At 43.5% G+C, this 26,570-nt stretch overlaps 2 protein-coding genes across 12 annotated transcripts in view; one reads left to right on the forward strand and one right to left on the reverse strand.

Moving 5' to 3' along the window:
- Positions 1-21,062, forward strand: part of EVL (Enah/Vasp-like) — a 140,615-nt gene extending 119,553 nt beyond the window's left edge. For 5 of the 9 annotated variants that reach the window (XM_072930405.1, XM_012574231.5, XM_002200241.7 and 2 more), the window contains exons 4-14: positions 3,325-3,388; positions 6,382-6,443; positions 10,494-10,723; positions 11,384-11,505; positions 14,533-14,593; positions 15,154-15,220; positions 16,500-16,566; positions 16,671-16,733; positions 18,888-18,954; positions 19,332-19,389; positions 20,458-21,062. In XM_072930405.1, the coding sequence (XP_072786506.1) occupies positions 3,325-3,388; positions 6,382-6,443; positions 10,494-10,723; positions 11,384-11,505; positions 14,533-14,593; positions 15,154-15,220; positions 16,500-16,566; positions 16,671-16,733; positions 18,888-18,954; positions 19,332-19,389; positions 20,458-20,495 (899 nt within the window). In that variant the 3' untranslated portion in view covers positions 20,496-21,062. The remainder of the gene's footprint in view (positions 1-3,324; positions 3,389-6,381; positions 6,444-10,493; positions 10,724-11,383; positions 11,506-14,532; positions 14,594-15,153; positions 15,221-16,499; positions 16,567-16,670; positions 16,734-18,887; positions 18,955-19,331; positions 19,390-20,457) is intronic. The other 4 variants (XM_072930408.1, XM_012574232.5, XM_012574233.5 and 1 more) reach the window with 3 other exon arrangements.
- Positions 21,063-23,177: 2,115 nt separating this feature from the next.
- Positions 23,178-26,570, reverse strand: part of DEGS2 (delta 4-desaturase, sphingolipid 2) — a 32,518-nt gene continuing 29,125 nt past the window's right edge. For all 3 annotated transcript variants that reach the window (XM_072930410.1, XM_030274979.4, XM_002200242.5), the window contains exon 3: positions 23,178-25,529. In XM_072930410.1, the coding sequence (XP_072786511.1) occupies positions 25,386-25,529 (144 nt within the window). In that variant the 3' untranslated portion in view covers positions 23,178-25,385. The remainder of the gene's footprint in view (positions 25,530-26,570) is intronic.

Below are 26,570 nucleotides of genomic sequence, written 5' to 3' on the forward strand. Positions count from 1 at the left end.
CTATTCAAACCCTTGTGGCTTGTAATTCTTCATACAAAGTTGGCAGATTTTTTTCCATGGGATAAAATCGAAGCCACAGGTGTTTTTGACTTTGTGCCAAGGTCTCCAAGCCCCCTGCCAGGGTCTGGAGACAGCCAGGGCAGCTAGAGGGATTCCCACACCCAGGGGGAAAGAGAAGGGGTTATGGTGAACCCAGCAAAATACTCTGCCCAGCTGAGTCCCAGCGTGGGTCTGCACACTGGCCCAGGCTGTACCTGAACAGGGATGGTGGGATCAGCATCAGTCAGAAATGCTTTCAGCAACTGATATGTTGGGGGTTTATGGCAGAAAATGCCAATTTATGTGAAATATACTGCTGTTGGAAAAAAAAAGCTTTGCAGAAACTTGTAATGTGGAAAGATTTCTTCTGTTCTTGTCAGGATGAGCAGGAGTTTATGTCACATTGTCAGAATATAAAAAATGACACATCAGACCTGATGGCTGAACCAGAGTCTCCCACAATCCAAGCATGTGCTGGAATTGTCAAACAATGAGGGAGAGCTGTCTGTCTCTCTGACAACTCTTTTCCTCCCATGATCTGCTGGGGGTTTGTGTGTGTTTGTTTGTGGTTTGAGGGTTTTGTATTTTTTGCATGAAATCATCATGTTTTTCTCATATGTAAAACAAAAATTTTCAATTTTGAAAGCCCATGTGTATTTCTAGTTCGGCTCTGACTCTGAACCCTTTCCTTAGTACACTGCTGTCACCACGCTGGTCCATAAGCACCATGGAGGCGGTAGGAGCTGCAAAAACCCCAAGGAGAGGCTGCTTCCATTCTGTATGATAAATGAAAGCGTGTTAGATTGGACCTGCTGTATTGAAGAAGCACAAAACACTGGTTGCCCAGAGAAATAAATGCTTTTGATATTTTTCTAAGGGTATGCAGTCAGTGTTGCTTGCACTTGTAGCCAAAGGAAAAGAGGGAGAAGAAACATTGCATGGAGCTTGTCCAGCAGGAGAGAAAGGATGGCATTTTTCCTTCAGGGGACAGCTTTGTTCCTGGTTTCTGGCTGGTTCCAGACGTGGAACCAGCGGTGCAGGAGCAGCCACCAGCACATGGAAAGCTCCACACCCAGCACAAAGCAGTGTCCTGTGCCAGGAGTTCCCCCCAGCTGTCTGCAGGGACAGCTGGGGAAAGGCAGAGTGGCTACTGGGGTGGTTGAGTAGGAGGAGACAAAAAAATAAACACGGAAAACATCTGTGTGCTCCCAAAATCTGCCTTCAGCTGAATCACAAGATGCTTCTATAAAAGCGTGGTTAATTATTGCAAAGCAACTAAGCGAGGAACCACAGCCATTCGCAGAGTATCTCCTGCCTTAATTAGTTGCTAAAAATGTGGCTCACAGCAGCTGTGAAGCTGCAAACGGGTCAGCAGCACAACTCTTCTGGTCATTGTGCTGGGAGCTGCTCTTCTCTGTGAGGCTGCTCCAAAAGCTGGCAGGGTCAGAGGCAGCTCGCAGGGCAACTAAAGAAGCATCATCAGATGAGCGCGGCACCACCAAGAGCGCTCCCTGTTCATGTCCGCTTCTGTCTGAGAAATACCGAAAAATGTGGAGGGGAATTCAGCCCAGAAATCCAGTTGAACTGAAACCCCTCACAGCTGAGTGCTGTACGTGCGCAGCAGAGCATACGTGTATATGATGGAGCAAGAAATTAATCCCCACCTTCCGTGTCCATGAGCTGTGGCTGAGGCTGTAAAGCTGTCCTGGCTTCCTCACGTGTGGTTTCTGAGGTCCTTGATGCACCTTCAACTCCTTTGGCCCGAGCCGCTGCTGGGTGGTTCCCAAGTACTTGCCAAGTTTTTCCCTGGGGCTTGCATCCCAGAACAATCACCCGCTTCCCCGCGTTCATTATTTCGTGTGATCTTTACAAAACGAGACATTGCTGTCTTTAATAGCTTGCCAAAGACCTGTGATAAACAGCGCTAAATTGTCAGTCACGAGTCGTTGAAGTGAGCTGTCTTCACTTCATGCCCAATCATAGGATATTTTTAAATGTCAAAGCTTTTGGCTTAGTGGTTGTGACTGGCTTCATTTTTGGGAGACCCAAAATTAGAATACACAGGCCTGGCTTTCAGAAAGTTCTGTGTACCCTTACTTCAAATGTTAGTCCTTAAACATATTTCAAAAATATGCACGATTTCCTCAGGATCAGTCAAGACTCTGGAATTTCTGACAAGGATGCATTTCTGCCATCTTGCCTGTTTTCATACTTTCTTAATTGGTTTTCAGAAAACATTAAGCCTGGTAGTAATACATAAGGAATATAGAGATAAATATGCTTAGCAATTTGAGAGTGACATATTTAGGTTTGTAAGTATTTGATTCTGATTTGCTCTTGTTGGATAACTTTTAAAAGAAGTTTTACAGTTGAAAATGAAAAAATAAGATAGGCGTAATAATTTCTTGCACATAACTGACCTCTTTCCCAGTTTATCAGGAAAATTGCTGTTGGATTTAATAGAAGTCTTATCTGTTTAATCACAGTTGAATCCCACCTCCTCAAATGAATGGAGCAATCCTTGTAATAAATGCAAGACCACTTATGTTACCAGTAGTTATTTTTATTTTCAGAATAATTGTTTCCTTCTGAAAATGGCATGTAGTGTCAGTGTCCTCGATTAAATGTCTGAGAACAGAGATTAAATGATCAATCAGTAGAGGAGATGTGATTTAAATGGTCACATGCACAGTCAGCTTTTGTTGGTGGATGCCAGCGAAAGCTCAGCTTGATGTGGATCCCCCAGAAACTGAAGACCACAGCACTGTAAAAAGAAAAGTCGCCTTTGTAAAAGTCTTGTTTAATTTTGCATCTCTTTGCACCTTCCATCAGGCAGCTTTTGATGCCAGCTCAGCATCAGAGCAGCCCAAGTTAGCACAATGTGTGCTCTCAGACTTAGAGAGGCAGTTGAATTTCTGTGCAAGCAAAGAATAATACCTGAAGGATGGAGCTGAACCATGCCAAAGGTAAAAACGCATCCCTGCAGGCCTTCACATCACCAAGGGATTAATGTGTTATCTACAGCAACCGTGGTGCCAAGTTTCTGGAGAAATCTGCTCCCACATTTAACCCCTGGATTCTCCCAGTGGGACTAAAAATGTACATGAGTCAATGACTTGTCTAATAGGAAAAAAAAAGAGCTAAAAATAATAATAAAGAGAAGACAATAATGCTTGAGGTTTATCTGTCATAGTAAGGCGGAGAAACAATCTGAATGGCACTGTTTTTTCAAAGTCAGACACATTTGCTTTCTTTCTTAATAACAACTTTTCATTTTTTCTGTAGGTCCAGCTGCCCAGCGCCAGATCCAGAATGGTCCATCTCCAGATGAGATGGAAGCACAGAGAAGGTGAGTTAATCAGCTGTGGCAGAGTTCTGGTTTGTGACTTGGATGAACATGCAGTCCTTGTTCACCAGTGAGCACTGCTCTTTTTACTTGTACATATTTTAAGCTGGTTCTGAATGTTTTCTGATTATTGTTAATGATTCTGTAGTGACTGTTAAAGGGTGAAGTGAGCCTAAGTTCACACTCTAGGTAAACTCTTTGTTTGATAGGTACTCAGGAGTCTTCATGCCTCCAAAAACTATAAGGAAAGTGTAGGGAAACTACTTTCTTGCACCTTTATGAATAGCTGTGAAGGACCTGAGGTTTAGTAGGGATTTACCCATGACTGAGTCAGCAGTGATATTTTCACCTGAGATTTACTTTGGGATAGCAGAGATATCACAAAGGTCAGAGAGCCCCTGCTCACGCCAAGGCAGGAGATATTGCCTCTCCCACTGCCTTCCTGAAAAACCTGATCCAGCTCTTCCTTTTACCAGTGGAAGTCACTCATTCTGCATGTGTAATTCAGGCCTCCAGTTTGGATGTCTATTCTGTACCTTTAAGATGTGAGCAGCTTAACTATGTTAGAATAAAAATATTTTATTTATTCTTTTTTGTTTAGAGACAGTAAAAGCCCTTTGGGTAGGTATTATTTGACTGCTACAGGGCACATGGCCCTAGGAAAGCTTCTCTTGCTCCACTGGAGTGGAATAAGATATGCCAGTAGATGAAGTTAGATATTACTGCATCTGTACTAGAGGACTTTCAGCTTTAATTATTCTGATGCATTCTTTAAGCATAGAGGAGACCTAATTTTAAGCCTAGGAGTTTTGTTTTTTGGGGTTTTTTTTAGCATCTTATAAGCAGGAAGGAAATGAAGTTATGGTATCTACCCTGCAAATTTGTCTGTTGAAAAGGTTTTTTAGAAATCTTTGCACAAATGTTTAAAGAGTTTCTTTTTAAGTCAGAGTGTAATTTGTCCTTTCTTGTACTTTTCTCCTTGCATACTCCTTAAGTAGCCTTGTAGGCTTTATTTAGTTTGACTGGAATAAATTTGACTTTCTAAGAGTTTAAGAACTTCTGCTTTTAGCACGTGTGGGAGGGTGTATTTGGCACATATAAACTGCTTCTGACCAAGGGCAGAAAGGGCTGGTATGAACCCCAGTGACTTCAAGTGGCAGTGGCCAACCCCTCTTTTGGATTTTTGCACCCTGCAGCTCAATCTGTTCTGCAGCAGCTCTAATGATTTGGGGGTGTTTTACCCAAATTTCTTTCCTGTTCTGTCAGACTGGAATTTTCCAGGTTGGTTCTCTAAGTAAACATAGAATTTTCCCCAGGTTTAATCAGGAAGATGTATGTATCAAGGTGTTCTTCATCATCCAAATTTTGCTAATAAATGCCAAGCTAAGGTGGGGGACAGTATGCACAGGAAATTCTTAGTACATGTGTTAACAATTTAAATTTTAGCAGCGCAGTTGATGCTGTTGCATCTGTAACAATCAAGAAAGAATTAGGGTATGTATTGAAGCAAATATTTCATTTATTTGCTCTAAAATGTCATGGCTTAAATGACACCACTTGAATCAACCAAGTTAGACTTTCTCAAAAGTGATTCACCTTTGCTTATATGATAATTTTCTCAGAAACCTGCAGTTTTCTAGAAATTGCATGGATTGCATGTCCTGAACATAAAACCATTTTAGGATTGATCCCTCCATAGCAAAATCATATATTTTCATTTACCATATATTGAACTAGATATGAAACACAGAAAATTTGTTTTGCAAATTAAAATATTCTTTATTTTCCACATAACATAACTTTATTTTTATGGACTATTTTTTACTTTAAAAGCTTCTGTTGGTATATAAATAAAATAGAATTGCCCAGCATTGCAGACTCTGGAAAGTACAAGTAAAGATGTAACAGGGAAGTGTCTTAAAATAATGTGCAAGGAGTCAAAATAGAAATGTTGCTTAGAGTTGAGCTTCCTTTACTGTATGGACCATGAAGTAAAGCTGTTGAGAAAAGAGAAAACTGCACAGTGAAGAGTGGTCTAAAGATAAATGAAACTAATTAAGGCAAATTTGACCTAGAAACTGTGGAGGAAAATAGTAATGAACTTTATTACCAAATGCTTCAGCAAGGTAAATTCAGAGTTGTGCTTTAATATTGTTGAAATCTTTATTCCAAATCCATGCACTTGCCAAGAAGCCTGGCAAGTAGTGTGTTTTTTAGCTGTCAGTTTTTTTAGGAGGAGCCGAGCGAGGGTGGGTTTGTGGCAGGGGTCAGGGACATCCCTTCCTGCAGGAGCAGTCCAGCGTGCAAGAGCAGACTCTGCTGATGGGCCCCTGGAACTGCACATCCCTGCAGAGCTGTCCTGAGCCTCTCCCTGCTGGATGCAGGGATGCCTGGGCACTGGCCATAAAAAAACTCTGGACTGCATGATTTTGAATATTTCCTTCCCTGGAGAAGGAAAAAGCTGTCTGGACAGAATCCTGGAGATTGTGTCCTCCAGGGGATCCTTCTTGGGGAGGGAGGTTCAATTAGATGGCCTCCAGTACTCCCTTCCAACCTTATCTAATGGATGATTCTGTGATTTTATGTGGGACGCCACTTACCCTTTCCATGCAATGCTCATACACTTCAGGTTAACAGCATGCATGTTTGCTGTGCTCTCCTGGGCATTGGGCACTGCCAATTCCTTGTGCAGAGCCACTGAGGAGTTATCTGAAATGGATCAACCAACCCCTGCAGTGTCTGGTGCATGCAGGGCTATGTCCTGGTTAAACTTCCCAATGTAGGAACTGGCAGTGTCTGGTGCATGCAGGGCTATGTCCTGGTTAAACTTCCCAGTGTAGGAACTGGCACTGCTGCAACCAGGGCAAGTGAAATCAGACCAACCTTCACCTCATGGGATCAGCTCTCTCCCCAGACACACCTCTCAGGGTATAAAGCTTTTACTCAAAATGTTAAGGAATACCTAATGACCAAGGGTTTTTCCATTTCTGTTTTAGACAAGTGATGGAGCAACAGCAACAGCGCCAGGAATCTCTGGAAAGAAGAACCTCTACCACAGGCACGTATCAAGTCAAGCAGATACACTCTGCTCTCCCTGACTGTCTCTTCTTTGCTGTTGTTGGGGTCTGTGGGGTGCTGTATAAAAGCTAGATTGCTGAAAGTGGTTGTAGTTACAGTTACATTTTTAAACATTAGATTTTCAGCTAGAGATGTACATGCATTTGGGCATGGTTGTGTTGTTGTGCAGGGTCTCAGGTCTGAGGCATGCAGGTGCAGCTAGGTGGGTTTTGCACTTGGCAAAACTTGTACAGCTGGGAGGCGTTTTAGGTGTACTAAAGGGGCTTGGCCATGCTTCTTCCACACCCTGCAAGGAGAGCAGGTAGCACAGCCACCACAAGAGTGACTCGGTGTTTCCAGGGAGTGTCAGCGCTAAGGGGTTGATGTGCTGGATGTGTGCAGGCACTTTCCATTGCTCTGCAGCACAAAACTATAGCACAGAGGAAGATACAGCTCTGGATGCTCTTCACTGGGGAGTCTGTGATCATGAAGTCTTCTGTGAACTTAATGGAAAATATATATATATTTAATGAGCTTACAAAAATCTTCTATAGCATATTACATTGCACTAAACTGAGAAAGAGATGACAGGAATAGTTTATAGCCACAAAGTATGGCTTTGTCTCTTCGAAAGGAGTCAGAGCAAGCAAGCTGAGATGGCCATCTTGTGTCTGGGCTTTGGATTTGGGAAGTTTTTTCAGTTAATCTGGCCACATATGTGAAATGCTTTTCCTCAGCTGTTGAACCTTTTGACTTGAAACCAGCTCAAACACACACATGTGCCTTTGGTGACAGAAAGAGTTTGACTCTTGTTTCAGCAGAGGTTAGTGTGCTGTTCTGTATAGGGAACTTAGCCAAAATCCTGCCTTGGCACCCACAAGGAATAGGATGTAGCTCCTAGGGGCTGCTGGCTGTTCCCTTTCTGCCTGCAAGGTGGCCACCTCTGTGTTCTGCATGTCCCTTGCACCTGTCCCTGGTGCAAAGGTGATGCTCGTGATCCTGACTCAGATTCACGTGGGGTTTGGAGGAGCCTCGCTAGCACCAGAGCATGCAGCCCATCCCGTGCTGCCAGGGTTCTGCTCTGCACACCCCTCCAGTTCTGCTGAGGGCTGGAAATCCCCAAGCTGGTGCCTGCACCATCTTCTCTTTGCTTTGTTTGAGTTTCTGTTTGCGTTGACTTCACGGTTCCTTTTCCCTCCGTCCCACTTTGCCTTGGTTTCATTCCTTCCTGCGTACCCACCTTATTCTTTTGTCTTTTCTGTTCTTTTAGTTTCCACCCTTCAACCAAGCGTATGCTCTCCCCCCTCTCATCCCCAGTCTCCTCCTCCTGCCTCTAGTAACTGCAGTGCTCCTGCCCCTGGTGTTGTGCTCCCCCCACTACCTCAAGCCAGCGCTGTCGCTTCAGCACCCGTTGTCCCTGAGCCCGCTAGTCAGTGCCCTGTCCTAGCCCAGCAGATAGCCAGAGAGCCCCCGCAGTTCCTGCAAAGGAACTCGGCCTCTGAGCTGCCAACAGCCCCAGGTTCCTCCCCTCCACCCTGCCCAAATGGCCGGACTGCCATGCCAGGCATCAGGCGAACCTCGCTGTCTCCACCGCCTCTCCATCCTTCCCACTTGCCCTTCCCCTCTCACCAGCTTCTCAGGGGCTCTTCCCTTTCCTGCTCTCCTCAGTCTTCTTCTCCCTCTGCCACAAATGCACCATCTCTGCAGAGGGGTGACATCCTGCAGCCACGTGGTCCTACCATCCTGCCCATGATTCCTGTCCCACCTGAAAGGGTCAAGGCACCCGCAGATAAAGCAGGGTGGGAGACCTCAGCAAATGTACCTCTGAACAGCCATCCTGAAGAGCAAATTGCTTTAGGCCCCCCTGGAACCCAAGTGAAAAGTGTGGATGGGTCCTTCTTTCCACACCTAGGAGCTGCGCCCTGCTCCCCGCTGCCCACCATTGCCAGCCCCCCCAGCTCCTCTGGCCAGGCTCCCTCCCCATCCTCCCATTTGTCACCTTGTCCTGCGCAGCAGTGGTGTCAGCCCGTGTCACAGTGTCTTCCATTGCCTCCCCCTCACGCTGCTGTGTCTGAGGTGGCTATGCCCAGGAGGAGCCCTCCTTACATGACATCATCTGCCATTGCCCACTTGAGTAAGTACTGATTTTGGATGAGTTGTGACCTGTGTAAAGCCTCAGCTGTCACCTGTTCAAAAAGCCTGGTTGGCACTGCCCCTGACCAATAGAAGAAGGGCTGAGAGACCCAAAGCAACTGCTCCAGTATGTAATTTCTGAAACTGGGGTTGGAGAATATCAAAATCACTCCAGACGGGTCCAGGGACCAGGCAAAAAGTAATTACAGAACCAGGACCCCATAGCTGGGTTGTTACAATGCATATTCCTACTGTATTATCCCAGAATGAGATTTTTGTCATTCAGCAGAGTCAAATTGTTTCAAAGACCTTCATATTGAACCTATTTTCAGCTGGTCCAAATGTAGCAGATGGGCTCTTCTGAAGCTGGAGGCCAGGTCTGCAGTAGGTTTCTTGTCTGTGTAGGATATTGGTAGAGGCTGTGATTTTTACTCTTTTTGTTAAGTGGTATTTCTGTTACCAGTGAAACATAGAACATGGATTTTGGTTAAGATACCCAGAATTTCCTGTGGTTTTGCAATTTATTTAATTCAAGAAACTCTGTTCCTGGAATCCACTGCATGTATAGTCGTGGGCTTGTCACTGTAACTATTCCAGCAAACCTTTCTCATTGAAGGCAGATCAGGTGCTTGGGTCTGGCCACTTTGTATATGGTCTTGATTTCTTGTACCTATCTAAAATGAAGCTTGTGGAGTGAGAGCAATTTGCAAGCAATGCCTATTTGGAATTCAGAGCATATGTTTTGTGAGTTGGATCTATTCAGGTTTATAACCACATATAATGCTAAAGTGGTGTGCCTAGAAAAAGACAAAACCAGACATTTCCTTTTACTTTATGCTAAAAAGTATTACTGTAACCACTGGAGGCTCAGTCCTTCAGCTGATGTAAGTCTTTGAAATCCACTTAGTTCAATACAGTTATTTTAAACTCACATCACTCCATTATTTTGACTCAGTTCAATTTTTGCCTGAGGCTGCCCTCTAATTAGGTGGGTGTAGTTTTGCAATTACAATTAAATGTACCCACAATGAATTACTAGCTATTATGTTCATGAACGAAAGAGGGCTTGAAATGTTTAAAGTATTTTTAATAGCAGCTATGGTTCATTTCAAGAATGGAATTGGGAGTGTGAAATAATGGCAGAAGTAACCACAGAAATAAGGCAATATTATAAGAAAACCTAGATAAGGAAAACAAGCTCTTAATGTTAAATATGGCTTCCAAATATTTCTGTCAAAAAACGACTGTCTTTCAAAGTAACACTGAACAACTGAAGCTGTGAATACATACCAAGAGCAGCCCGTTATGACAGTGTGCATGGGGAAATACCCTTGTGGAGGTGAGTTTGTTCAGCTGACCTGTTAGAGACAGGTGAAACACTGCAGTGGAGTTACCACCATCAGCCCTTCCTGCAGGCAGCTGCTGAGAGGAGCTTTGCAGAGCTTCGGGGTACTTGGAGCTGGAGTCTGCCCTGGTAATTCTGTAAAACTGGCTGAGACCACACCCTCTGCATGACAGAAAGGAGGATGTGTAGCTGTAGCCCACAATTCTCCTGAAAAGCTGATGTCAGCCAAAGTCCATGGAGTTTATTATCTCCGTATAGAAAGCCATGGGAGAAGCAGAAGAATATGCCAAGTATGAATTGGGAAGCAATTCTGTGCTCTGATTCTGACACGGAATGAAACACTAGCCCAGCCAGGGAGAAGACTGTCAGTGACAAGGTCTCTCAGGAGGACACAACTGTATCTAGCTGACCATTGATACAAGCACCTCTTCCCATTCTTCAAATGCATGGTGCTCCTTTGCATCACCCACTTGTCCTGGAGTCAGGCCATGGTGTTGGGAGCGGGAGTGTGACCTTGTCTGTGGGTTGGAGGAGATCATGCTTCACGTCTAATTCCTATTCTCTGCATTTCAGGCCCAGCGTTTCCACCTGGCCACCCCAGTGGTGCTGCTGTGATCCCTGCTTCATCTGGGGGGCCCCCACCTCCGCCACCCCCCCCAGTCCCTCCACCGCCCATGGGCGCCGCGCCGCCCCCGCCGCCCCCACTGCCAGCTGGGGTGGGCCAGGGGGCTGGTGCTGACGATGGGTCAGTGTCAGGGCTCGCAGCAGCCCTGGCTGGTGCCAAACTACGGAGAGTTCAGCGGGTAAGGAGCTGGCACTGGGCACTGGGACTCCCCCGTGGGCTCTTCTCTGCTGCAGGAAAGCCTGGCACAGCTCGGTGTAATGGTCTGCAAACCCAGAGTGAAACATGCTTCAGCTGACCATTGGGTGAACTTCCAACTGTGGTTTTGCAGTTCACATAAAGCTGAGCAGGAAATGTTGGGTAGAGTTTACTCCCTTCAGAACATATGAGTTAGCAAATGGCTGTGACTTCTCACATTGCCAGGATTTCACTACTTCCACATAGTCCGCTATTGTACTATGCATTAGTGTTTTCACTTGTTTTAAGTGGTTAAAACTACATTATACTTACAAAAAAAACAGTGTAGACTGTTGAGGCCTGGTCAGTAGCTGTCCATGTAGGTTGCTTAACCATGCATAAAAATAATTATGAACAAGCAGCACTGTGGTGATTCTGATGATTAATGATTTTTTAATCATTTGCCCGTTTATTTGCATCACCCAGATCTGTCTTGGTTTTAGTAATATTCCTGTGGGTCTTCTTCCCAAGGCAGAACACATGCCATCTCTGGTTTTGGGCTGTGATTGTGATTGCTGTTCCTAACACTTGTAAAAACTAATCATTAAGGGTGTGGTTGCAAAGCAAGCCTTTCATTAATTCCAGTCTTGATTTCTCTCTTAAGCCAGAAGATGGTTCAGGAGGGTCCAGCCCCAGTGGGGTCTCTAAGAGCGATGCCAATCGAACAAGTAGTGGAGGAGGAGGAGGAGGACTAATGGAAGAAATGAATAAATTACTGGCTAAAAGGTTTGTACTTACACCTCTAGCAAGCCCCATGCGATCTGCAGCAAATTGTGGAACAAGGCACTGTCATTTTTGTGGTTAGCAGTAGCTGTTTCCTTGCAATTTGGCAGGTCTTGCATAGATGTTGGTCACCACTATTGCCCAACTCTTAATGCAATACTGAAAGGTGTTGCATTGGAAAAATAGGCTGTCTTTTCCTAATGTAAGATGCTATGTTTTTAGATCTAAATTTTTTAAACTTACAAATAATGAAAGAAAAGGATGAATAAAATAATGAAAGGTAGGTAAAGTTGTAGGGTGCACAGAGATGAAGTTTTAAAATCATATTCTCTCAGTACAAAGACAGTTCTCAGCTCAAAAGGTCTGATTTTAACTTCTGTCCATGTCCTGTTCATTTCAGGAGAAATTCTGAACATGGGTTGTGGATTCTTTGAAAATCCTTGTGAAATCCTTTGAAAATCAGTAAATAAATACACAACACTCTAAGAAGTTCCCAGCAGAATAAAATAGCAAATATATAATTTTATTTATTTTCAGAATTAAAATAGCTTGACAGTTCTTAATAGTTTTTTATGGATTCCTGGCATGTTCTGTATCAAGAGTGACCTTCCCTAGCTGCAAGTTGTCTACAGGCAAAGTAAGGTTTGGTGATGCTGGGGTAACTAGCTCTGTTCAAGCAAGCAAGCTGAATGGACATCTCATGTGTTTGGACATAGAAATTCAGCACATTTGGGTGGTTCTAGTCTAAAGTGTACTCCAATGTGGCTTTTCACAGTAGGGCCTTGTGTCTTCAGGTATTTAGGATGGAATTCCCCATGCATCTTCACAAAAGCACTTGCACTGCTGTAAGCATTATGGTACCTCTACTCTTTAAAAAACTGAGTTCCAAATCCTTTGCCAGGGAGCTGATAGCAACAGAGTTATCCCCTAAATTTTTCTTCACAAAGCCATGGAGGTACCTGGAAATACACAAGTGCTATTCACGAGTGTAGTCTGGGCACATGCGGTTAAGCTGATACTGAGAGTTTCTTTTGGCTGCAAATTCCTTTTTATGTGTGATGACATAGGGAAAGGGAGAACCTGGCACTGTGTTTCAGGTTGCCTTACTTGCCTACTGTTACCAGGAGGTTAAAAAAATACTGGTTTAGTTTGGTTTTAAATTGAGCATGTTCAATTCAGAAATCAGAGTTATGAGCATGGGATCTCAGGGACCCTTTTCTGAGCAGTAAACTCCATGCTCAGAAACAGGGACTATGTCTAATGCTCGGTAAGTAATGGAGGAAAACATTTCTGAGAGTTCAGATGCTATAAAATATCACCCTCTAGATCCAGTGGGCCCTGTGAGAGCAGCCCTTTGCCTCAGGACTGAAGTACAAACAGAATAATGAACCCAAGGACCACTGTCACTCCCAACCCAGTTAAGTTTGTTGCAGGACATAAATCTAACACTGGTCTCTCACCCTGGCAAATATTTCCCTCACTTAGATTTGTAATAATTACAACTTATTTTTGTTAGAAAAATCAAGTAAATGTTAGAGAAAGACCAAAAAATTATTACTGATTTAGTACAATTATTAATGCGGTTAAATATCTGGAAATAATTCCCACAGAGCACTGTGTCCTACAGACACATACTGCTCAGTTTGTTTGGTCTTTTTGTCAAATTTTCATCAAATCCTCCCAGCTGTGTATCAGTGAGGCTTTTCTCAGAAACCTTTCTTAGTGCTTTGTGAGATGTTTTTTTCCTGAGTTGAATTTTGTTCACTTCAGAACCAAGACTAAATGAAAAGCCTGTCAGATTGGTGTTTTAAAAAATCATCTGCTAAGGGAAGTGTTCACAGGTGGATAAGAGTAAAGTTCAGCACAACCAAAGTCCACATGGAGACTTGAGCTGCAGTTCCCCTAATGCAGTTCCCCTAATGGTCTAAAATGGGAAATTGGATTTCTAGACCCTCAGCACCTGGCCCACTGGAGTAATGTTTAGAACCTTAATAGGGCTTAAAAATCAAGAATTTGGTTTTCTTTTCATCATCCAATTTGGCTAATACGTAAGAAGTTTTACCATGTATTTTTCAAAAATAAAAAACCAACATCTTTGTTTAGTGTCATGTCCAGTTTCCCCAGGGTGTGGATTGCAGCTCTTTGCCACTTAACTTCTCAGAGAGTTTTGCCCCTCCTTGGGAAGCAGAAATGAGTGTGGTTCTCAGGTCCTCACTCAGCTTCTGCAGGCAGCACCAACACTGCTGGTCCTGAGACAACAGGGCTTAGGAGCTCTGCTGCCTTTGAAGTGTTTTGAGACAAAAATAATCTCCTGTTGTTCACCAAAGGCACTTGAAAACCAGGTGGGTGGGCTGGTTTCCTGATTTCTTGTCTCCAGCCAGAGCTTTCCCACCCTAGAAGGAAGAAGGGGTCTTGGCTGAGCAGAAATGGTGCCCAGTCTCTCCCAGTGAGGGTGGACCTGGGTTGAAGGTCTTTTTGGGCAGTTTTCCCTTCATGTGGGAGCACTGCTACAGCCCTTTCTCTGTGCAGGATCAGGGATGTGGGATACAGGACAGGTGACAAACTGGCACTGGAGCTGGCTGAGAGCAGTGTCATCACTGCAATGCCCACCTGAGCCACCTGCTGGGGGCAGGGTTGGTCCTCAGAAGCCCCTGGTAAGGGGTGAGTTGTTCCTCCTGTGCAGGACCCAGGACTTCCTGAATCCTTGAGAGAAGCCATCCTTTTCTTACCCAGTATCATACCCAGCTTTGGTTCCTCTCTCTGTTTCATCACATTTTGTTTTGCTCCACACCCTGCATTCCTCTGTTAAACACCACCTCATAATACTGCCCCTCTCCCTGAGTTGTATCACTGGGATCTGGATTCCTCACCTCCACCCCAGCCCTACGCAACCAAACACATCCAGCCATTGTTATGTTCCCTGGGATGAGCTAAATAAATAGTAATTCCCACCAAAGCCTGACTCTTGTCTTCCCATGAGGATTGTTTCTAGAGGGTTGACTGTGTCCTATCTCCTGTTCCTTTGCAAAGGAGGAAAGCAGCGTCACAGTCAGACAAGCCAGCTGACAAAAAGGAAGAGGAAAGCCAAAACGTAAGTGAAACACTCCTCCTCCCTCTTGTGCTCTTGCAGATTCCTTGTAGGCTGAAGTCCTGTGCTCATTCCCTGTGTCTGGCAGGCAGTAGCAAGCAGTGCTGATCCAGGGACAGATGTGCACATTCGATCCAAAGCCAAATGTAACTGCTCCCACCTTTCCTGGGAACAGCACCCTATAAATAGGAACAGCTGCTTTTTTTGTAGGGAGGTATTGTCTAAATCAGGTTAATGAGCTCTTTATCATGGTCTAATCCCAGTGTTGTGGGGAGCAGGAGGTTCTTGCCCTGTAAGAAGGTGCATTGAACCTTATGGCAAGTTAATTTGAGATAAAGTTCATGTTTCTTATTTTATATTTGAGACTTGAGCTAAGCTGAAGTGGACCATCAGCCCTGCAATGTAACTTTGGATTGGCAGCCTCCAGGCCAAGCAAGAAACAGCTCGTTGGACAGGGAGGAAACTTGCTTTTGTACCACATGTGCTGCAGCTGTCTCCAGAGTAGAAGACGACTCTGCACTTCATCTCTAAAACTCAGTAATGTCCTGTTTTTCTGTTTGTAGGATGATGCTAGCACCTCTCCTTCCACCAGTACACGAGGCTCTGCCCAGCAGCAGCAAAATTCATCAGGTATTAAGTTGAACTACTGGCATTGTAGTTGTCTTCTTAATCTAGTCTTCTCCACCACTTCTAGACTCTGGATTCACTGTCCTACTTTTGAGTGCAGAAACTAACAGTAACTAACAGAAAAATTCCCAAGCACCTGTGGTTTTAAAAACTGTATTCAGTAAGAAATTATGACTTTTATATGCTTCACAGTCAAGAAAATTGCAAGACAGTTTAGTTAGACATGTAGCTGAGGATCTGTGTCTTCAACATTACACACCTAAATATTTTAAGAGAAAAAAGAGGTGTTATTTTACTTTTTGTAGTGTAGATGTCCTCATTTATACTAGTTGGAGTTTGGATGTCAAACCGCTATTTAGTTTGTTGCAATAAGGCTGATCCTGAGAGTTCCTAGAGTAAATTGTTTTTCATAAAATTAATGAAATAACTGTATCTGAGTAGATGAGCTGCAAGCAGTCACATTCCTCCCTGCATCAGTCTTGGCTTTCACACATACTGGGAGAAATCTCTCCCAAGGGAATGACTATTTAACCATTCCAGCTTCCTTTTGGAACAAAGCCATGACTTGTGTGCTTTGCAAGGGAAGGGAAGGAAGCCAGGAGAAAGGTGTATGTCAATGAGATCTAGCAATTTCCTGGGAGTGCCTGTAATTCTTTTAATAGGATTTTTAGGACCTCACAGAGGAGGAAATCCTTGTATATAAAGTTGTCAAATCTCTGCAACAGTTCATTTTAGGAGACTGGGATGGTAGGAAGCACTTTAAGCAACCAAGGTTATGTAGTACAGCTCTTTTGGAGATGTTCCGTGAGTCAGAAGTGCACACAACATTAAATAAATTCTCTGTAGAGATTTCCATAGTGGGCTCTTACTGCCCTTTTTTATATACCCACATTTTCTGCCAACTCTGCAGACAAAAATCCTAAGACTTCTTAATTTAAAATATAAATAAATATTGTACTGAATAAAGTAAGCCTTGCAGCAATCAGCCTGTATTTCCTAATAGAAATTATTTATGCTTTTCCTCCTCCTGTTCCAGTTCCATTTCTTTTTAGTATTGTTTAACTATGTGGTCCCTAATTAAAGGGATCACTAAGCAGATTTTTGCTACTGCTTTCCCAATAATGTAGGCAAATGCACTCATTCAGCAATCTCATTTTCCTGGTTCTTCTCCTAAGTCCCTCATCATCACTGAATGAAAGCAACTGTATAAGACAGTCAACTTCAGGATATTTTTATTTTTAGAGCAAAAATAATAAACTAACTTTTCATGTTTGTTTTTCAGACTCTGGGAAGAAGCCATGGGAAAGGAGCAATTCTGTTGAGAAGCCTGTATCTTCATTGCTTTCTAGGTGAGCTGCATGGGGTGTCCCTGCGACTGGCCGGCAGGCGGGATGGTCACGCTGTCCCTGTGGCACGCGCACGACTCATGTCTCGTTTCATTCCATTGCTGTAGAAATCCATCAGTGGTGAAGAGCTGTGAAGCTAAGAGCCCCACACAATCCCACGTGTCTTCTAGGTACTGGCTAACTGCCTGGCTTCTTCACTGTCTTGGCTTGTCCTTGGGCTCATCCCATCACCCAGCACTAGTGTTTGTCTTCTGCCGCACCTTTGGCTCATTCTCTTGCAATCTGCTTCGTCTGTCGCTGCACAGAGTGTGAAGGTGTCATGTCAGAGCTTTGTTCCATGGAAACAGCCCCCTGCTCACTTGGGCATTACAGATGTTAATCGTGCTGGAAACAGCACTTAAACCATCCATGTGTGTGTGAGAGTCAGAGACACGGGTCTGGCAGTGCTGTGCCATGTGGCAGTCACGCTTTGGACCATCTTTCTACAGCAGGTTCACGCCAATAGGTGGAGCTTTCAGTGCCCAACCTCTGCAGAAATTAAAAAGCAAAAGCAGAAATGATCTGAAGAGCTTGCAGCTGGGATAAGGGAAGCTTTTCTTCTACCCATGCCACTGCAGTGGCTGTATAAGAAAGCAGAGTGAAACTTGGTAATAAAAAAGGCCCCACCACAGACAGACACATGGGGTACAAAAACCAGCAGGTGTCAAAAGCCAAGAAACCTACAGTAGGACTTCAGAAGTCCTGTCAGTCAGAATAGCCAACATGGGTGGATCAGCACCCATGTTTTTAATCACAGAGATTGAGATAAAGTTTGATGTTGGACAGCTAGAGAGGCTTGCTTCCTGTGCTGGTCCAGGACCACCCAGTGTTACTAGACACTGAGATGGATGGATAAGATGAATAAGGAGGTGGAACACAGGTTTAGAAATGTTTAGTATTTGCTGCAAAGAAATGTCATTTATTTTACATTGCTAGGTATACAACAGTGCTGATAGTCTGGAGAGAGATAAGTTGCCAATGGCAACTATCTGCACATACTTGCTGCTTTGTTTAAAATGCTGTAACATGTTCTGCCCAAACATTCAGAGGGATACATCAGTGTTACTATAGCAAAATATAGTTTTGCCAGCTCTCTAAAACCAGTGAAACATGTTGGTTCCAGGAAATACATGAGCTTCAAATAGACAGAAAAAGACCATTCTTCCTCCTTGCAAATGGGAATGAAACATGGGCTATTTAAAGCAGCCATCACATTTCAGTAGCTATCTTTTATAATGGCATTGCATCCTGGGGAGAGGAGTGCAGTGGGAAAAAATTATTTCCTAATTTAGCACCTGGCGGAGTGCTCAGTAGTAGTAGTGCCTGCTTGAAAGTCTTCTGTGGGGGGAGCAGGGCTGTTTTCTAAAGCTCTCTGTGGTGACTTGTTTCCATTCCTGATCAGTTTGATGGCATTTGGACTCCATTAGCTGTGAGATGGTAGGACACATGTCAAGATTTCCCAAGGAAGGGTTGCAAGACCAAGCAACCCCCCCGGAGCAGCAGCATCTCCACCAGCCCCCATTTTGGGTTTAAAGATGATGGCAGAATTATCTGAAGCCTTTTTATAGTGTGGTTAGTTTTTTTAATGTTTTAGAGTTACTGATTAAAAGAGAAAGGTAAACAGCTTCTAGTTCCTTAATTTATTTTATCAGATGTCATCATGGCTCAGCCCACTGACTAGTACCATACAGAAAGACTGATAACACTCAGGTGCACTAGCCATTAAGGCCAGACTGGTTTTGTTTGAGTCAATAAAAAATGACTGTGATACATAACACTATCAACAAGCCACACTTGCCTCATTGGAGTATTCCAAGTAAAGGATTAGTGGGTTATTATTTTCCCAATAAAATTTTTCTAAACTGTAATCTGCTGTTACTTTAGCACCCAGTGAAAGCCTAGCTTGCCAGGACAGGGCTGCTGTACAGGAAAGAGACTGTGAGAGAAAACCAGACATGTAGCTTGCAAATTGCAAATGCTGTAATAAAACACAGTGTTCAACAGGCTTTATCCCCTCAGCATTTTCTAATTTGAAATAATTGAGATTCCCAACACAAAAAAAAAAAAAAGAAATACACAGCATCTTTGAGGGTCAGGTTGTGCATACAGGAGCAGTGCTGCTCTCTGGCTGCCAAATATTCCTGAGCAGCACAATAGAGAACCTCCTGTCCAGCACAGGTGCTCCTGCTCTGGGGTGGGTTTCATCCACACCATCAGGTGGGTGCAGCTTACCATGCATTGCAGGAAGCTGACTCCTTTTTTATGCTTTTCTTCCATTTCTCAAGGATGAAGCCAGTGAGCAGCAGCAATGATGTGGCTATGGATGCCTTAGATTTTGATCGAATGAAACAGGTGAGTGAAAATATCATTTGCACTTTTAGAGATTTGGCAAGCTACCCATTTTCCCCCATGCATGCGCTGTACAAGCAAAACAGCTGTTCAGTCTTCTGATTTCCTCTATAACTAGGTGCCTAGAGAAGGGCTAGCTGGTGAGCAGCAAGAGAGCACAATCTCACTGCTATTTCATCCTAATGTCTGCACAGAAATGTGCAAGTAAATATGCCAGCATCCTCTGCATCCGTGCCTGGGAGTGCAGACATAGCTGTTAGCAGTGCTAGGCTCTGACCAGCAATGGAGGTGGGGGACAAGCACAACCATGTTAAACTTGCATTTTCTTCCACCAGTTAGAAGGAAATTCTGAGCAGCTGACTTGTGTTTTGTCTCATCAGGAAATATTGGAGGAAGTTGTAAGAGAGTTACACAAAGTGAAAGAGGAGATAATTGATGGTAAGAAAGAGAAAAATTATTATTTTTCTCATCTTTATGACTAATTTTCCATAGATAAGATGATAGGAACTGCAGAGAGTTCCCTGGTGTTTTCAGACTTCTCTGAACAGCTCTGATTTATACACACATTTGAAGAACAAGCATCTACCTTATCTGAGCTCTGACCATAATACTGCACTTACATCCTTTATTATGCTGTTGATGAGCATTTTTACCACCAGCCTATGAGAAATTCACTGTCTGGTGTTTCTCACAGGTGGGAGGGTGAGAAAGGGCCTGCCTGTAGCCCATGGCACATCAATTTATCACAATCAGCAAGCGTGAAATCACTTGTAACTTGCTGACCACACACACTCGCAGATCCAGGTCCAGGATAAGGAGGGGACAAAGGAAACTAACTGAAAATCCTTCCCAAAAATCTTCTGTAGGTTTCCTATGCTTGAAGAGTTATTTCAGACCTTCACTTGATTACAGCTTTCCAAATAGCCTTATATTTTTATAATACATTGAAAAGTACAGCAGCTGTACCAAATGTATCAGTACTTTTTTATAGATTGCTCTGCAGTTCACAATTAAAGGTATTTTTCAGGGCTATTATTAAAATGCACAGTAAAATTCCCATTTGAAGGCCATATTAGGGCATAGGAAGATGCATGTCCACACCCTGCACTCCCTACCTCAGATTCACAGGGAAGGGGAAAAAGAGGAGACTAAAACAGCTAAAATCCATTCCCTGTGCCCTTGCCCTAGATCTGTGTGCTCACAAACCTCCGAGGCAGTGTGCAGTTGGAGAGACCCTTGTCCATACGCTACTGTCCCAGCAGCTTGGCCCTCAGAGCCTCCCTAGTTCATTCCAGTGCAAAATAAGGCATTCACATACACCACAGATGCAACTTCTCACAGTAGTACTGCAGTTTGCAAGCCAGCAGCTGACTGCTTACCCTTACTCATCCTTTTACCCTCCACTCATCCTTTTTCCAGCGTGTACTTTCTGCAACCTCTGCAATTAGCGTTTTCCATCACACTGGATATACCATTATGCACTAACTTTCTGGTTTGGTTTTCTAGCCATACGGCAGGAGTTGAGTAGAATCAGTACAACATAATGATTGCAAAGCATTTGGACGGTACTAAGAATGCTAGGAAGATTGGATCATTTCTAAGTGTACCAAGGTCATGCAAGATGGTGAGAGAGGACACCGGCACTGTCTTTGTTCTTACACCCTTTTTATTAGCAGACTCAGCACACTTTGAAGCTTGCTGCTGCCTTGGATTCGCTTCATTTTACAAGTCTTAATCTAAAGATTATTAAATTTTAAATTTCTGGATTTTTTAGATTTCATCTGACACTGCACATTGGATTTGTCAGCCTTTTTTGTATTTTGTATTTGCTTATTTAAATGTATTACCTTTCTTTTTAGTAGTAGATAAGAACACACGTGAACCATTTGCTTTTGATAGATGACTTCAAAGTAATTTTACTAGTAGTCTGCAATGTAAATGAAGATCCTTTGCCAACAGAAATGTATTGAGGCATCACCAGAAGAAAGAGACATGTTTAGTTGTCAGCCAACAAGTTATTTGTCTCAGAGTTATCACAATATTAAAAAATGGTACGTCAGTGCATCACAGTATCTGTGTTCATATTGGTAATAAACTGTTTATTGTCCACACGGCCCTGCCTTTCTTTGTTTCATTTGTCCCTTCAGTGCTGTGTCACTTGGTGGTAAGAGGAGGGTGACTGAGACTCACTGTGGGGTGGCAGCTCTGCCTCCTGCCCTGCAGAGCACGAGGAGAGAGCCTGAGTGCCTTGTGGCTGGTGCAATGGCAGCAGCCCTGCCTTCTCCCCCAGGCAGGCCAGCCCTCGCCTGCCCGGCCCTCTCCCTTGGCTGGCTGAGCACCAGTCCTGCAGTCAGGCTGCCACAACCTCAGCAACTTCTTGCCAGAGTGAGTGAAAGCTCTTCTCAGGCCACCATCTGTGCCACCACATCTCCTGCTGTCACTGAAAAAAACCACAGGTCCCCATCATCTGTGCTCCTGCAGATTTGCAGTAATAAAAGTGGAGTTCAACTACTGAAATCCGTCAAGTATTTTCCAAGTTCCCTTCATTTCTTCAGGCTTCCATAAAGATTTTATTTTAAAAGCTGGGCCCTGAGGATTGGTTTTGGGAGCAGAACCTGATGCAGCAGCCCAGCAGGCAGGAGGGACAGCCAGCCTGCTACAGGAGACCCAGCAGAGGAGGCAGCATGAGTCTTGTTTGGCAGTCAGCTGTAAAATGTTACCTGTTTTGTTTTGGGGTGTTCTTCAGCACTCTTCAAAGCAACCCAAATGCCTTTTGCAACTGAGTCTTTGTTTCACAGTCTGGTTATACTGTAGATTAAATATGGGAGAAATGGGAGAAATCTGAGTTTAATGCAACAGTGAGCTCAAGACTGAGACTGATGTTTGTTAGCTGTTTAATGCCAGCTGAATGCAAGAGAGGTCAAATAGCAAGATAAAGATTTCCACATGGGAACTTAAGCAAGTAGACACTGATGTGCACCACATTGCAACAACCCCAGGACCACAAGAAGGAGCCATCCCAGTATGAACAACCCGGACAAGCATCCGTAACAGCAGAGATTAGAATGCTCTCTTGTTTAAATCTGCTCATGCATTTCCTAATTATAAATCCATTTAATAGCATACCTGATAATGGCAAGTGCTCCTCAAAACTCCTGCTTCTTAAGATGACATCTGTTTTGTGAAACTCTCCTGTAATCTTAACTAAGGTTCTGGAGGCTGGTGCTTGGCACGGTTCATGTTTTTCCTTGGAATGTGGCATTCTGCCTAAGGTCACCTAATAACCATGTTGTACAGCCTGGATAAGGTGTGCCCCTGTGTTAACATCAGCCAGCTGCTGTAAATGGGATTTTCTTACTTTCTTCAATTACCTTTGCAGGCCTCATATAATTACGACATAATAAGCTGATGTTTGCACAGGGACACTTAATAGTGGGAGCAAAGTGTGTGGGGTGGAAAGTGAAGCTTGGCAGGGGAGCAGTCCTGGCATCACTAGCACTGTGCCAGTTCCCAACCTTCTGCTCCAGTGACAGGGATGTGCAAGGTGGTTTATTTCCAGTAGTGGTACTACCAGAGGATTCTCTCCTCCCAGACAGGAATTCAGTTTGCCAGCTGTCTCTGCAGAGAAGGGTGTCCTTTCATACTGGGTTTGTTGAGCCACTGCAACAGGGCAGGCTACAGGCATCTTACATAGCAGAAATCTAAGGTGGCATCACTCTCCAGTCCTTCCTATCATACAGCTATTTGCCAGAGTCTTAGTGTGTCCAAACAATGAAGGAGATTTAGATTAATTCTTAAGCAAAGGGATAAAACTATACATAACTCGAACCATATGCCCTGTGGTTATGAAAAAAACCCTCCTGCCAACATTACTGACCACACACAAGTGCCCATGTAGAGAACAGGACCACAGCCTTCTCCAGCAGCACCCCACACGCTGGGGCTCACCTCACACATCTGCAGGCACTGCAGGCTTCCAGCCCGTTCCTGCTGAGATGGACAGTGCTGAGCAGGAGGGCTGTGGGGCTGCCCAGGCTAAGCTAGTTGGGACCATGATGGAAATACTGATGGGAGGCAGGTGAAGAAGCAGCTGACAATTTTGGTTGGCTCATTTACACCAGAGCCTCTGTGTCAAGCTAGGTTAGTAGTCCACAGCAGATGTGGGACCGGATCATGAAACAGCTGAGTAAGGTCACTCATCAAAGAGGATAAGGACAACAGTCATATTGAGGAAAATGGCATAATCTTTATTGTGGTTTTTATATTAACTTATTAAGTTGGACAAGAGAGGTGAGGAACAGCTGCTAAAGACAAAGGAAATTGAATATGTGACCAGAGTGCCAGCAAATCTGAAGTAAATTAATAAAAAACTGAAATTCCCTGACATGAGCACTGATACAAAGGTAATGGAAGTTCCCACACCAGAGAAAAGCAGCTTTAATAATTATAATGTCTTAGGTATGTTCATCACTGAGAAATCAGTAAAGGCTGAAGTGCTTGAAAGGCACCTTTAATAATTAAGATATAATGTCTTAGGTGTGTTCATCACTAAGGAATCAGTAAAGGCTGAAGTGCTGGAAGAAGCCTCATTCTTGTTCTTCTTATCCAAAAGTACAAAACAGTACTGGTGAATAATTTTCAGCTCCTGTATTACAAAGGATCTTGATCTGCTGAGCAATCCTGGGTATTTATTTACCCAACTGCCAAAATCATATAGGTGAGAAAAATGGAGAATGGGGAAGTGAAGGTGGAACCCAAATTGCTGCAGGAGAAACCCTGCTCAGCTGCCTAGTGAACAGACAGACTGGCTCACTGGATCCAGTGCTGCTGAGGGAAGGAACAAAATCATGTTTAGTGAGGAAATCAGGCTTCCCAGGTCTAATCACATACTCTGAGGGACCAATGAGGCTGCAGAATAATATTTTTCTTTGTTACAGCCATGGATTTCCAGAAGAAAAAAACCCAAACTGTTAGAGGGCTACAGAAATTTTTATATATAATTTCTCTTTTAAACACTTTATAAGAACAAAAATATTTTGCCAGCTTTCCATGGTAGAGGGAATTTACTAGATGGCATCTGAATTCCTGACTCCCAAAATATTGTGCTGCTTGGAAAAAGGTTATGTTGATTAAGGTTTTTGATGATACAAAATTATTGAGGATAGCCAGAAGTTGGAGAGGACAGGCAGGAAGATTTTAGTATGCCAGTAGGTGGAAATGAGAGATGAAAGTTAATGTCAATAGCACCAAGCAAGAGATATATAGAGAGAAATGACCCCATCTCCATGTTCCAGGGACATCCCCTTAACACCACCAGTGGCAATTTTATATAGCTGGAGTCTCATGTGCTTCCCAAATGTCAAGTTGTGCCCCTTGAATGGCAGAGGAAAAGAATTGCCATTATTCTGAAAGAAGTTAGGAACAAATACCACCATGAAGATGAAGACATCTCCATGTCTTCACTGGCACATACTCCTAACTCCCATGCACAGAAAGGGGTGTAATATAGAGGAGACTAAGCAAGGTGATCAGGAATGCTAATAGTTTTGGCAAGGAAAAATTAAAACTAGAACCTATCCTTTCCCCAGAGGACTTACAGTAGGGAAAAGGATAAGATACATGAAGTTATGAGTACTGTTGAAAAGGTGAGTGAGGAAGGACCACCCAGTTCCTCAGAGGCACATCCATGCTGCTGATCAGGAAGTAGGTGGAACACTAAAAACAGGACTTTTCCTTGCCACACTTCAGATCTGTCAGCTAGCAATAGTATTATATAATAAGAATGGAAATTCTTTCAGAAAAGGTTTAGACAAAGTTCTGGAATAAAGATCAAACAGCAGCTACTGAAATAATGTTACAGATGTACAAAAATATAAACATATTCCATTGCATATATAAAAATTCTGCTATTAGCAATTATCAGAAGATACTAGGTTAGACAAGACATTGAGCTAAAAGCACCCTTGTGTTCTCCAGAGAGTATCATTTACTTCTGCATGCCAGTCTTCCCTGCTTCCACAGTCCTGTGCACACAGAGCATCTACTTCCAATCTGGCATCAAGAGAAACATACATGAACTACACATACACATGCTCACACATAACACACAGCAAACATTCCACCCACAGACAAAGCTAAAACTTAGGTTTGGGCACTTGTGCCCCAGGAAGTTAATTCTAAGCCTAGACCAAAGGTTCACCTAATCATAGTTCACTCTAATCTAGGTTCTGAGAGTTGAATATACAAATATCCTTTATTAAAAAGTATCAGTTGTCTAAAATTTTAGACAACTTCATTTTCACACTCGTCCTCTTGGCATAAGCAGCATGCACCAACTTTAATTCAGCACACACAAAGATCCTTCTATTTCTGCAGAAAACTGAAGTCATGGGAATGAACAAACACACTCCATTGCAGCAGGCAGAGCTGCCCCGTTAGCTTTCCTTTGCCAGCTTGCACAGTCTCTTAACCCTTGAATAAGGACCAAGAGTGTCATCAAAAACAAAGTCCCACAGAACTCGAATCCAGGACTGGTGATGTGGGAGGTTATCATAATATTCTGCTGCAATCTTCTTCACCTGGAAGAAGAAGAGAGAGAATGAGCTGTTTGGCTGAACAGAGTCAGGTGTGTTTCAACCTTCACATTCAGATCTGATAGCACAGCCATTACCTGAAGTTACTTGTTATTGCTTGTGAGCTTCTGAAGTTCAGCCAAATGAGATGTATTTAAATGCATTTAGGTACTTCTTAGCAGATTTCTGATGTAAGTTTTGCCTCACAGTGTCATAACTTGAAAGGCAATGGATTGCTGCCTTCAGTCAGAACTATTTTGTCTCCTTTCAGAGGTGGTGGGATCGCCACAATGAGATACTTTATCCACTTTATCAATGGCCAAGACTCCAGCACGCTATATTTAAAGCCCTGTTTGCCATTCATAATATTCTTCTGTTGAGGGTTATGGGTATGAGAGAATTAACAACTGAGAAAATGACAGACACAGCCTTGCCTACGCTTTGTTTTCTACCCTGCATTCTGCTACCATGATGCAAATCCAAGAGATGGGTTCCTCCAGCAGGCAAAGAAAATTGCAGGGGTGGTTCTCCTCAGTCAGATATTAAAAATACTGTGAGATTCATTATTAGGTCACAAGTCTAACAAAATTTCATCCCTGCTACAATTCCCAAGGTCTTAAGACTGTTGCCATCAGAGAAGCATTGTGCATCCTTGGGGTGGTGCTTGTAGTGGGAGTTAAGCCAGAACCAGAGGACAAAGAGGTTTCAAAGCTGGCAGGTTCAGGGAACTGTGAGGATTCCCAAGTTATCAGTTATTATTCCTGCTCCAACTAGATGCTTTGCTTTTTGAACACATTTATGAAGCAGCAAAATCTGTTAACTATAGTACACTTGCACATAACTGCTTGGGCATGGTTTTATTGCAGCTCCACCTCCTAGACAAACAAAGCTCTAGAACAGAGTAGTTTATCTTGCTGAACAGCATGACTTCTCTCTTTAAACCCTGCAGAATTTTAAAGCCAGTTGCACTGAGCACAGTGCAGACTTCCAGTGAAGAGAGAAAGGGTTACAGAGAAATCATCATGCAGGAAAAGGGTCTCATCATCA

The sequence above is a fragment of the Taeniopygia guttata genome, chromosome 5 (assembly GCF_048771995.1).
Source record: "Taeniopygia guttata chromosome 5, bTaeGut7.mat, whole genome shotgun sequence".
Lineage (NCBI taxonomy): Eukaryota > Metazoa > Chordata > Aves > Passeriformes > Estrildidae > Taeniopygia > Taeniopygia guttata.